Source organism: Melanerpes formicivorus, unplaced genomic scaffold, assembly GCF_026170545.1.
Source record: "Melanerpes formicivorus ecotype bairdi unplaced genomic scaffold, bMelFor1.0.p_v2 SCAF_33, whole genome shotgun sequence".
Lineage (NCBI taxonomy): Eukaryota > Metazoa > Chordata > Aves > Piciformes > Picidae > Melanerpes > Melanerpes formicivorus.
Window position 1 is genome coordinate 4310161 of NW_027142385.1, and position 13005 is coordinate 4323165.

The 13005-nt window shown below is 38.2% G+C and overlaps 1 protein-coding gene across 2 annotated transcripts in view; it reads left to right on the plus strand.

Annotated features, from left to right (window-relative positions):
- MAPKAP1 (MAPK associated protein 1) overlaps positions 1 to 13005 on the plus strand; it is a 109204-nt gene that overhangs the window by 12841 nt on the left and 83358 nt on the right. For both annotated transcript variants that reach the window (XM_068155721.1, XM_068155722.1), the window contains exons 3-4: positions 2142 to 2231; positions 7707 to 7855. In XM_068155721.1, coding sequence (XP_068011822.1) covers positions 2142 to 2231; positions 7707 to 7855 — 239 coding nt within the window. The remainder of the gene's footprint in view (positions 1 to 2141; positions 2232 to 7706; positions 7856 to 13005) is intronic.

Below are 13005 nucleotides of genomic sequence, written 5' to 3' on the forward strand. Positions count from 1 at the left end.
CTCATGTGGGGGTGCAAATTTGGAAACTAATTTTATATGCATTTTAATGTAGACATTATCCCTTTGGTCTTGTAAGTGCAGTGGATAGGTATGTTGGGGTGTTGCACATCATGCCTGGGGGTAGCAGAGGCATGGTCTGCCACCAAATTCTTTTCTAGAGCAGCTGGATAGGCCATACGTGGTCTTTGGTCTTGGAGTCTGTCTCCTATCACCTCCTTGCTACATACAGAGGAGTAAAGAAAAGGAAGGTGCATACAGGTCAGGGGAAAGCATGGATGTATGGGAAAACAGCAAATACTCCCAATCCATGCGACTGGAAACAAAGGCTCATCGAGTTGCTAATAGTTAAGGTAACAAGAACTACGTTTGGTCAGTGACATTTTTCACACAGAAAGCTTTCAAAGTAGCATGCTTCTTGTGGGAATGAACCTTAAATAATTCAGACTTCTAATAGGTACTGATAATTAGTTTGGAATTGTTACAATGTGATCCCACAGTAAATGATCATTTGTGATCAACTGTAGACCCAAGGGCAGAGTCAGTAAAGACAATCAGTGTGCTACGGTATGTTTGTTTTGACAAGGTGTGAAAATATCAAATAGAATAAAAATACCATTCTTAATTTCACTCTGTTGTTTTCCCCTTATCCACTTTTTGCATGTCCCTTTTGGGAAGAAAGAGGTTTGGAAGGTAGCTACAGTCTGGACACTAATTGGGGGGAAAAAATGTTTGTTTTCTTTCAGAATAAAATATCTATGCTACAGCAGTGCTTTATCCCATATTTAAATTTAAAAGTGGAGATGCATCTTTTATTCATTGAGAATGAGCTACATAGAGGTATTTAGATATTAACCTCATGTTGTCTTAAATGGGAAATAAACATCCAAGTGCCTGTTTGTGTTTGCATCCTAAACTGCTTATTGCAGCAGTTAAACCTGGAGGTATTAATTTTTTAGTAAGTTCCCAGGTTGAGAGTTTTTATGGGGACAAAAATATCACTTCAGTTCAAAGACTAAATGTAAAAGGGTAATAGTAAAAAAGGATAGAAAATATTTATCAACCTATTTTTTAATTGGTGAAATTGCTCAAGGAACTCAAATTGTATCTGAAAATTGTCAGAACAATTTAGCACTTCAGAATCTCTTCTACAAACCCATTTTAGTTAATGAATGATCTCAATACATCAAAATTGCTAATATACCCAGCAAATTGTTTCCTTCAGTTAGTAGTCCTCCTTTCCAGTCTAATCTGATTACTGATTTTGAGTGGACACTCATGAAATCAGTTCCTTCTTTGTGGTCATTGCCTTAGGTAGCTTCTACCGGGTTGAGCTGCCCATTTCCTGAGAGAGAGATGTTGCTGTTAACAAAAAGATAATTTAAGGCATTATGTGGTACCCTGGTGTGTAAGTTCTGTGATGTTACAACTATTTGAGGCCTGCCCTTTTTTTCTTTCCTTCCTTATTTATTTTTTTTTTCCTCTTCTTTCTGACCATATTTTTAAGATGGAGTCAAAATATACATCAAGAAATATTATATTCATTTTAAGATTTGACTAATGTTGTGAAGATACAAATCATTTATTTTACTACCTATAAACTGTTTCAGCACACTGAAGAAAAAGCTATGCTAATTTATATAGCTTTGACATTTTATAATTTTCATGATTTTTAGATAAAGGATTTTATATTTAAAACTTTAATAGTCTAGTCTGAGTTCATTTATCTTTAATTTTTGAAACGGGTAGAGTAATTCATAACAGTAATTTTATTCCTGTAATGTAATATTCACTTCAGTTCATTTGTGCATTAAAATTCCTTTAAGACCGTTATTAATGATTTATATAATGAAATGTCATATTAATCACAGAAGTTTTCACATTTTATTATTCTCTTCCATGTTAATACTATCTTTATGATCTCTATTAATGTTTTATATCCTCTAATTTCAATTATAAATCAAGAACATTTTCATGTTTTTGTTGGTATTTGCTTTTCAGGGGTGCCACCTTTAAAATTTTATGACTTTTTCCCCTACATGTGCAGTATAAAACATCTTTATTCATATAGAGGTAGTTAATTATGTCTTTGTTTATAGTAAACTTTCATTGACAAACTTATAGTTATAATATTTCTTTTCAAGCTCAGAGACTAGAACGTCTGCGGAAAGAGAGACAAAATCAAATAAAGTGCAAAAATATTCAGTGGAAAGACAGAAATACTTCTTACTCAGGTAAAAAAGAAAATGCCTTCTATTCTCCTATTTGCATTTCTGCTCTTGGTGTTTGCAACATTTTCAGTTTGTAATTTTCACGTAAGCTTCCCAAGCATAGAGGAAACACTAACGATTGTATTTGCTTTCCATTCCCACAGCTGATTGCTTGAGGGGGTGATGTGCCACGGGCATCTCATTTCTTTCCAGCTATGGCTGGGGCATTCCAAATTATTAGTAAAGGCATAGTAAAGAAAAGAATGTTTAGTTTATTGGTCTGGACTGATTTGAGTGGCTGCTTTATTTTTGGCAATAGAAGATACTGAATACAGACAGGGTTTGCATGTTCTGTCATCTTGTAGCATCATTATCTTCTAAAGCTGCTATTGTCTCAATGAGCCAGAAATGAAGATAGCAAAGCTCTTAGTGCTACTGTGAGGTATGTGAGGAGTAGGACATATCTCTCCTCCAATGGTAGGTGCATAGCAATGTCTGAGTTCAAAATACAGAATCATTATCCCCATATAAGTTTTGGCTTTCTGTCTGTTTCCAGTGGTATTTGGTGTGATGAAGAATTTTGCAGTTTCCTTTTATAGAATGTTTTTGAGGTTACTTTTCTGGATAAGGGTAAAAAATCTTAAGAAATGTAATGCATATATGCAGTCTACTTAAATGAAATGTAATGAATACTGCCTTAGCTTATCTAGCCTCTCCTTGGAAAAATTCTCATTGCTGATTTCTCAAACAATGTGCTGTTATTTTTTTTTTTTTCTTTTCTGTTTTCTTTTAATTATATAATTAAGTATTTCTGACTGGACATTCCACGTAGTTTAAATTGTGGAGCAATTTCTCATCAAAGCTCAGAACTATCGTGGTTGTATTTGACACACATTCAAACCCTTGTGTGGTCTATCATGCCTACTTCCTTCAAAATTTGTCTGTATCTTAATGAAGTCCTTGGGTAATCTCTTTTTTTCCCCCCTTTTTTTTTTCCCCTAAATCCCTGTATCTTCCTGGCTGGCATTTGCAGAATCTTCTTCAGCTCTATAATATCTTCTTCTAGAGGAGTGAACAAAGCTGCTCCCATGAGCAACATGGTTGCACTAATCCTTAGTACAGTGTTCAGCTACCTTTGATACCTCTCTTAATGCATTCTAAAATGTTTTTGCCTTTCTACTTCTGTAAGTAGAGTTGTAGGTTTTGAAGTTTAATCTACCATAACCTCCAATTCTCTTTGCTCAATATTTCATGGCATTTGACCAGTGATGATAAAATTCGCTTTTTCTTCTTCTTCATCCCTAGCTACATACTGCTTGATATTTCTTTACACTGAGTTACACTCAGACTCCAGATTCCTGCTGTGTCTGTGCTGGTTGTGTTGCCTTATTCGTGTGGGCTCCACTGTGACATTTAGATTCTTTTATGTGCTGCCCTGAAGATAGACATAAGCTGTCAACCAGCAGTAACGGAGGTGTCCCTCTCTGTAAGAACACGCTGGGGTTGCAGGCAAATAGATCAGTCCCTCCCTGCTGCAGAACAAATTTAAATCAAAAATAAGTTATATAAAAACTCCAGGCACTCAGTGTCTCTCCTTACTGATGGAGCTAATTTTCCTTCTCTGCTTAGGCACTGAGATTCTGCATGTTTGTTGCTTGTATGAAGAACAGCACAGTGGGAAGAGACTAGGAAAAAGGAGCCCTAGAATATATCCCCCTGTATCTTCCTCTTCATCAAGTCTGTGTGTGAAGCTTTGTCTGTTTTGTTCCTTGGGTTGAGCATTGTTGGAGAGCATGTATGAAAGCAGTAATAGAAGCAGTTCTTCTTAGGTGGGGGGAATTTGGCTGTCCTCTTCTGACTATGTGTATCAGAGTTTTAAACAGTCAGGCCTGTGGGTGACACCATGCAGATGAAAAGCATGCTGGAAAGTTGCTGTTTTGCCCAGTGTTAAGGAGTCTGGTGACACCACCTCCAGAGATCATTTCTTCCAAGGTACCTCACTGGAGAGAGGAAACTCTCATAAGCATTTCTGCTGTCCCACGGTTCAATATGTAGTCATCATTTGAAGCATTTTTTTGGTGATTCACGTCCTTAATTACTGTGTACAGGAGTAAAAGTACACTAACCAAGATAAAGGGAAATGAGAGATGAATAATTTTGTGTACAGTAATGATAAAAGAAATTATTTTCTACTTGTCATGTTTGCTCTCTGTCTTGAGACAAGCTGTTTGCTTTGTCAGGAATGAGTTTGAAAGATAAGGTGTAGTAGTGTATGCACTTGAAAAATAAAATCTTTGTATTTGGAGCTGGTTAGAAGGTAGAGATGGCTCAGGAGAAGGTGACTGACTGAAAGTAAAGTATAATGCAGTGCAGGTCTGGAACTTTTTTGTTCTGCTGTGCCACCAAGTCACATCTCCTTGCTGTGCATTGGTTCATTTTCAGTAAGATTAAAAGACTGTTTCAGCTTCACGCAGTGTAGAGATCAACTTACATAGGTAAAGCAGTCTGTGGGCTTGCAAAACAAATACTTCAGAAAGGATACCTAGTATTTAAAAGTAAGGAGTAGGTTTAGATCACAGAGTCATGCAGAATCCAAAATGTTAGGTTTTGGTAGGGACCTCCAGAGATTGAGTCCAACCACCCTGCTAAAGGAGGATCGCCTAGGGCAGGTCACACAGGAAAGCATCCAGGCAGGTTTTGAAGCCATTGTATTTACATCTTTTTATTCATTCATTTCAGAGCATATAAAATGCGAATTAACAATATATTGAGGGAGTCTTTCAGGAGCCTTGCATTCAGCTCATACAGCTGACACCTACAAAAGCTAAAAAATACCTACAATGTAGACTAACAAGGGCAAAACTTAGATTGAATTAAAATTGTTATGCAATTGTAGTTAATTTATTATACAAATATGAGCTTGATTAATTTTTTTTCCCTGAAATTTTCAAATTTTTACTCCTTTTTTTTTTCCCTCCATTGTTTTGTTGTTGTTTTTTTCTATTGGAACTCTCACAGCCTGAGTCTGTTAGGAATTATTTGACACGATGATGAATGAAAAATGGATGCCATCAATTTTCTTTGTGCTTTCTGTACAAATCTTCAGAAGATTTTGGGATCCCTTTCATAAATGAGTTGATTTTTTTTTTTCCCCCCTCCTTGAAATTACAAAGTTTTCTGGAAAACCATCTCAGCCAGCTGAATTCAACCCTATAGATTGCAGTTATTGAAACCCTTCAGCCATGCAAGATCCCCTGTACTCTGCTCTGGTTAGGCCGCACCTTGAGTACTGTGTCCAGTTCTGGGCTCCTCAGTTTAAGAAGGACATTGAGACACTTGAGCGTGTCCAGAGAAGGGCAACAAGGCTGGGGAGAGGCCTTGAACACAAGCCCTATGAGGAGAGGCTGAGGGAGCTGGGATTGTTTAGCCTGGAGAAGAGGAGGCTCAGGGGTGACCTTATTGCCCTCTACAACTACCTGAAGGGTGGTTGTAGCCAGGAGGGAGTTGGCCTCTTCTCCCAGGCAACCAGCACCAGAACAAGGGGACACAGTCTCAAGCTGCGCCAGGGGAGGTTCAGACTCGAGGTGAGGAGGAAGTTCTTCACCGAGCGAGTCATTCGGCATTGGAATGGGTTGCCCAGGGAGGTGGTTGAGTCATCGACCCTGGAGGCGTTCAAGGGGAGATTGGACGTGGCACTTGGTGCCATGGTCTAGTCATGGGGTCTGCGGTGTCAGGTTGGACTCGATGATCCTCGAGGTCCTTTCCAACCTAAGTGATACTGTGATACTGTGATACTGTGATACTTAACTTCGATGAAATCTGTGCAAAACTCAATGCAAAACGGATCTCATACACAGAAACTTAGAAGAATTCTTGGGATCCTCTTTTTGCACATCCCAACAAAGGAAACACTAAATAAATCCTCTTAACATTTCCCTAGAGCAAAACTTGAAGACAAAGGACTTGCTCTTTCAGTTGAACCCATAGAGCCAGTGTATTGAATTCCAGGGTGCAGAGTGCTTCCCGAGTAATAATGCCCATGAAATACCTGTTAAAGATAATACTCTGGCATAACTGTAATTGAGATTATTTATACTTTAAAAAGAGATAAGCTTGTTACAAAACCCAGAATACCTAATGGGGCTTGAGTTGCACATTTTAAAAAGATTTAAGCTTTTTTTGGTTAATCACAGCCTCTCGCAGAACTGTTGAGTATCTCCTAGTGCCAGTATTTAGCACTTTTGCCAACTGTCTGAATTTTCAGGCAATCTGCTGATAAAAATAAACTGAGTTTTTGACTGGTTATAATTTGACAAGTTTTAATGTTGCATTTTAAGAAATTAACCAACTCCCTGCAGATCAGACCCCCAAGTCATTCTGCCACAGGAGTGGTTTCAGTTCCCTGGAGAAGCAAGGCATAAATCTTTTGAGATGTGAGAGAATCCAAATGCAGGAACACAGAGTGAAGTCAGTCTGTGGGAGCTGGTGTTGGTTCTCAGGTAGTGATTGATGGAGTCTGGGGGTGCTTGGTTCCTAGAGCAGATGTGGAAGAAGCTTGTCCAGATTCAGTCACAGTTTCTTGCAGATGAGACCCATTGGTACTAATATGCTAAAACACCCCAGGCTCTGTCCTGATTCTGTGGTGTCTTTGCAAAAAGCCTTTTGGTTTTGTAGGGGTTTTTTGTTTGTAGTTTTGTATGCTTTTTTTTTAAGTAGGCCTGTAAGTTTGGAGTTAAAACTGTTGGTGGAAATTCAGCTTTGGAGTTTCCTTGTATAAAACGAGTTGCTTATGAGAGATTTTTATGAGGCTTCACAAACCACCCAAAGATCTCACTGACTCTTACAGAAAGTTTAGGGGATTCTTATGTTGTCCAGATTGCTTGTCTAGAATGATATTTCCAGGTTTGACTTTTTTGGAGCAGACCATACCCAGTGTACCATAAGAAGCAAAATCTGAAGAAATTATTTGTTTGGCTCAGGTGTAGTCCCAAGCCTGCTGCTGCCAGCGTAGTGAAATTACAATATAGTAATAGGGTAGTATAATACTGTCCTGTACTATGGCATAATAGCAGATGTTACAAACTTGGTTTGAAATGCTATTGCATGGTGTATTGTAGATGTGTCAGGAGTTCTTTTGCAGGGCATTTACTAGTCATTTAGAACAAGACAGACAAGCAGAAAGACCAGGAATTTGTAATTGTCTCTTTGAATCGTGATTTTTTTTACTCTTGGTTTGGATCTATCAGCAGTGATCAGTTCTATTCTCTGTACTGGAAACATTCATCTTTTCCTCAGCCTAAACACAGCATCATTCAAACTTCTCACAGTTTCATATCGTTGGGCTATGAAAGAGTGGTGGTAGATTCTGCCCTGCTAAAGCATTTGTTGGTTTATATGCTTGATTTTGTTCTCCCTCTTACGATGTTATCTTTCTGTGGTAAACTGTAGCCACTGTACATCTCCTGCTTCAACTGCTCTAATCTCTTTTCTGATCTACAGCAGAGGAGCTGAGCTCACTATTTGAAAAAAAGAATTTCAGAGTAAAATCTCCATGTTCTGGGAAGCAGTCAATCCTGTCTGTGCGGCTTGAGCAGTGTCCACTGCAGCTGAATAACCCCTTCAATGAGTACTCCAAATTTGATGGCAAGGTAAGCGGAGCAGATTTGTTCTCTCATATCCAGGAGGTCCCTGACCTGAAGATGATGAGCCTTAGGCAATTCTTCTGTGCATCCACTTGCTCAAGCTCTAATGAGACTTCATGGTAGGCCACCAGTTATTTTAAAGTGGCTGCCTAGAAACATGCTTCTTAAATATATTGGTTCCAGGTTTGATAGAACAGTTTCTGCTGTTTCCTTGACAAAATTGGGGCCTTACCATTAGGTATACCTTACCCCCAGCAGTTAGTTAGGTAAACATTTAGTGTTGCAGAGTCCTAGAAATCCTTCTACAGAGTTGGTGGTGAGACCTTTTGATAAATATGGCTGGATATTTGGCATTTAAAAAAACCACCAGCCACACAGCACTTCCTGACTATTCCATGATTTATGCTGTCTTTTCCTCAAAATACTCCAGTGAAAATGGGAAAAGCCACTGTTTTGAGGGTGAAAAACTGAAGCATCAGTAGATCAATATCTGAGGGGAAAAAAAGAACTGAACAATGTAGTTCTGTGCAACTGCTCATTTATGGAATACATAGAGGAGGTTCACTGTACACCTGGTAGGTCAAATTCATTTCAAGAGCTTGCATTTGATACTACTCAGAATTATGGATAACTGTCTTTCCTTGTATGCAGTTTAGTTACTCTGTATTGTCAAATATTTTTCTCTGTCACAAACTCTAGAAACTGAAATACAAACATTGATGTCATGAATCAGTGTCATGTTGTTCCCAAACAATTATAAATATTGCACAAATCTGTTTTCTGCTAAATTTGTTTGTGGAATCTCCGGTGGGAGTATGAAGTTTGAGCTTCATTACCACTGTGATGGAAGAATTTCATATTCTGTTAAGTATTCTTGAAGTGGAAAGTCAGATATGTAATTTCCATTGGCATATCTGGAGACGTTGGGAATATTTGTGGAGTAGTAATTTACAGACTCTGAAGTCCACACAGCAAAGGCTTCCTCCTCTTATTCCTTTATACCTCCTACTATGTAGCAATTAGTGATAGCTCAGGTTTCCAAAACTTCTGGCCTCATCAATAAGTGATAGCAATATTTTAATGCTAACCACACTAAAATGCCTTTTTTCCTGAACTCAAACCCTGCTGTTCTTATGCCATGGAATTTCAGTTTGGCAAACACTTAAATTTGCCTCCAACAATCAAGCACGGAGGAAGTGAAAATAAGATACTTATTAATTAAGATAAATTCATTGCAATTCATGGGTTTCCCAGTTTTGTTTTAATACTTGAGCATGATTTGAGCTACCTGCTGGAATTTTTCTTAGAAATTTGAGTATGTTTTCTTGCCACTTTGATAATACAAATTGGGGTTTTATCATATTAATAGTTGCCTGTAACAAACATCTTAATTTTCCTATTTTAAAGCGTGATCCGTTTAGCAGGCGAAGGAAATTCTACCAGCAGTGAAATACCTCAGTGTTACTCAGTTGTGATTTGTAGGGTGTGATGCAAATCAACTCCATTGTGATCTAGGAATGAAAATAGCTTTCTAACTCTCCAGAATAATGGAACTGGCATTTTCTTACAGTATGATCTCACTCCATTAATTTTAACAGCATTGTTCATATGACTCTGGTAAGTTGGTCAATAGTGTGCTTTAAAATGTATTGTCTGTGCTTCCATATGTATTGTCTATTTTTAAATACCTACCTGACCATCTCAGATACAGAAGGAACATAGTTCAGTAGTGAGTTATTTCACTTCAGGCTGGCTGTGCTTTCAGACAGTAATGTAAAATCGAAAACCATCTAGCTTTATAAACTTATTTTGGATGAAATATTGCAGGTCTCCTATTTATTTTTATTGACAATAGATGAGCAATATTTTTCACATAAATACAATTCTTTCAGGGAATTGTGCATGACTTATTTACATAATTAACAGAGCCACACATCTCTTGGGGAAATGGTACATAATTGGGGAGAGGCGGGGAGGGGGGTTGGGGAGGGGGCTAGGGGCCTAATTAAACATGTCTTAAAAAAACCCTACTTAATTATGTATTTACTCGAGGGATCAGAGTAGCTCTGGAATCTGTAAGATTATAACTAGGCCTTTGCTTTGTATATATATTGGAGTTTTATAACATGGATTTCAGCTTGTTGAATAACACCCATTTTGTGGTTCACTGGCAGAGCATGAGGAAAGCTCCTTACTTGCTGTATCTGAGCTCTTTGTTCTTGTGTGTGCTGAGCTTAACTGCATTCCGAATGGTTTAACTTACCACTACTTTAGCTCCTTAACTGACCTGAATCAAAGCATTCCCTTCAGGGTCCTTCCCACCCTCTCCCTTCAACATTTGATGTATCATTTTAAGCTAATCAGTTAAAAATTTAAAAACACTATTGCATGCTGGCATACCAACCAAGCCAATTTACTACCAATTGCTTACATCTTGCAGGTGTTTCCTGCCAGATTTAGTGTCTTTTTTCCACAACCACTTCTGCAATTTTATGAAATAATAAAATTTTAAAGCACTCTTAATTTCTTCTTGTTCTGATCACTTCATTAATTATCAAAATAGTAGAGAATATGGCTTGTGAAATGCAACTACAATGGAAGCATTCTAATCAGCTCAAGAATTCAGGTGATTCTTGCCCCTCAGCTACATAGGACAGGTCTGTGGCTTTCATGTCCATTGGAAAACTTCAACTCTTAACACAAGGCACACACACTAGCTACTCTTGCCTGTACCTTAAGTTTTCCCTTGTTGAAGTAAACCTCATCCTTGTATCTGTTTGCATGGTTTGTAAATCATGTGGGTTGTACATCATGGTTAATAAATCTTCAAGACTCTTGCTAAGGATATTTTATGAAGAGAAGCCTTTAGTTAGAATTATTTCAGTTGCCATTTGTGTTGAAAATTACATGAAGGCTTAAAAAAAGTCAGTGGTCAAATTGATTTCCTTTATCTGCATGCAAATTGAATTATCATCCATTTTATGGGTAAGTTCATGTATATCTCTGTTTATATAATTTGGGAAAAAAATCAAATATTGATGGTTTATTCTTCCATCTTGCCAGCTTTTGATAAGGTTGGGGAAAAAAGACTGCCTGTAAGGCAGATTTGAAAGTCAGAGCCAGGTGCCACAAATGAAAGGCGGGTGTTGTAATGGCTCATGTCAGTGACACAACTGTGACACTCACAACATCCAGTCTACCTCCACTGTACCTGCCTGTTTGCATTATTTGTTTTAAAAGCATGTGTTATCCTTTCATTCCACAGAAACTCAGAATACTTCTTTTCAAACCATGAGTGTAACTTACACGAGCTGCTGGCAAGCGTGGCAATGAGTTTGCTCCAAGATATTAATCTTAAAGGATGCTGATTTAATACAGCATTAGTGTCAAGGCTATTCAACTGCATGGCCATTGCCACTAGTAGGAAAAATGTTACCAAGACGTAGTTACTGACTGGAATTGAGGAAAATCACTCTAGAATCAAATGTTCAGCTTTGTAGGAGCGCTGTGCTGATTGAGAAACTCCTCCTGAGGCGCCTGTTTACATTTTCCCAGAGTTTCCCTGGAAAATCGTCCTTGAAGCCAATCCATAGCACTTTTTCTTCCAAGTCTTTGCTCCATTGAAAAAAATTTTAATCACTAAAATGTCTTTTCAATCCAATTTTTTAGATGCCTGCCACCAAATGGCTGCTTCTACAACTCCAAAGCAATGTCAGCGAACACAGGAGTGTTACAAGATAGTCAAAAAAGAGATGCTGAAGAGAGACAGAATAGTCAGAGGGAAGCTGGAAAACCACAATGGAAATGGAAGGAAGGGGTCATCCAGGTCTAGAATAAACTTGAGTTACATGGCAAAACCCCTTTCCTACATGCAGACTAGAGGCTTCTCAAGATATTTTTTCCTTTCTGTTTTCATGACTGCTAGTGGAAAATGAAGATTTGAGGAAGTCTAATTTTTCTGACCTTCTAGGGCTTTTATGGGTTTACTTTGACTACTGGAGGTAATTTAAATGAAAAAGGTCAACACATTTTTTTTGGCTGAAGAGATGCTAAAAGTTTGGTTGCCTCTGCATAGTGTTACAAGATTCCTCGTGGCCAATTTTGGTGATGGGTTAAAACCCAACAATTTCTCTTGTAGCAACTGTTTTAAAAACGATGCTGTAGGAAGCGTGGGGGAAGGGATAATTCATGAGTGCTAATTGCTTGGCTGTTAATTTTCATAAGTGTTGATAGAAGCAGTTCCTTAAATTAAACTTTGTTTAAAATGTATCAAGGGAAATATTCCACAATGTCGGGCCTGAAGTGAAAATTAATATGAATGCTGTGGCAATTAACACGTACTGGTTAATAGCTTTTAGCAGCATTTTGGGATGATAGTCCTTAAATACATTTTTGCATGCTGCTCTTGTTTCAGTCTTGTTTGACTGTATGTGTGGATAATCATGAACAAATGTTTTCCACAATCTCCAGTATTAAATAGCTTCACTCAAAGAAAGTAGATAAAGAACTTAAGAAAGAGGCAATACTGCTTTAATTAATATGGAAAAATGTATAAAATAATTAATCCAGGATTAAAATCTCAGTGTGAAAAAATGCATTAGTTTTTATTTGAATATTTTGCCCCTAAGCTGAGTAGAATGATCCTCATCTGAATCCTAAATAGGTTTGCATAGGGGTATTTGAAAGCATTTGCTTATTCTGCCAGTTGTAGTGGTTAACATACTTACCTGCACTCTACTAATAGTCAAAATAAAGACATTTCTAGGGTTTTCAGTTGTGTAATGTAAGATGTAAATTAACATAAAGCACAGGGTCAGTATTTATACTGAGAAGTCTCCTGCTGTCATTGTACCGTTGACAAAGCATTGCTGCTGTGCTGGGGCAGTGCCACCAGTGCTGAGCTACTCCTGTGGCCCCTGTGCTGGTTAGGAGACCAGCCACTGGGTCAGATCTACTTCTGGCTCTTGGCCATCAGTGCTAGCCTGTCCCTGCCCTTGTGACCAGTGGTCTGGTGTGGACAGCATGCCTCCTGCGCAACCATCTGACAGTGGAGGACGATGGATGAAACCAGGGATGCCAGAGGCATCAACAGCATCAGAACAGGTTTTAGAGTCACAGGCTACTGCTTCTCTCTCAGTCTGGTTCAAAATCTGTGT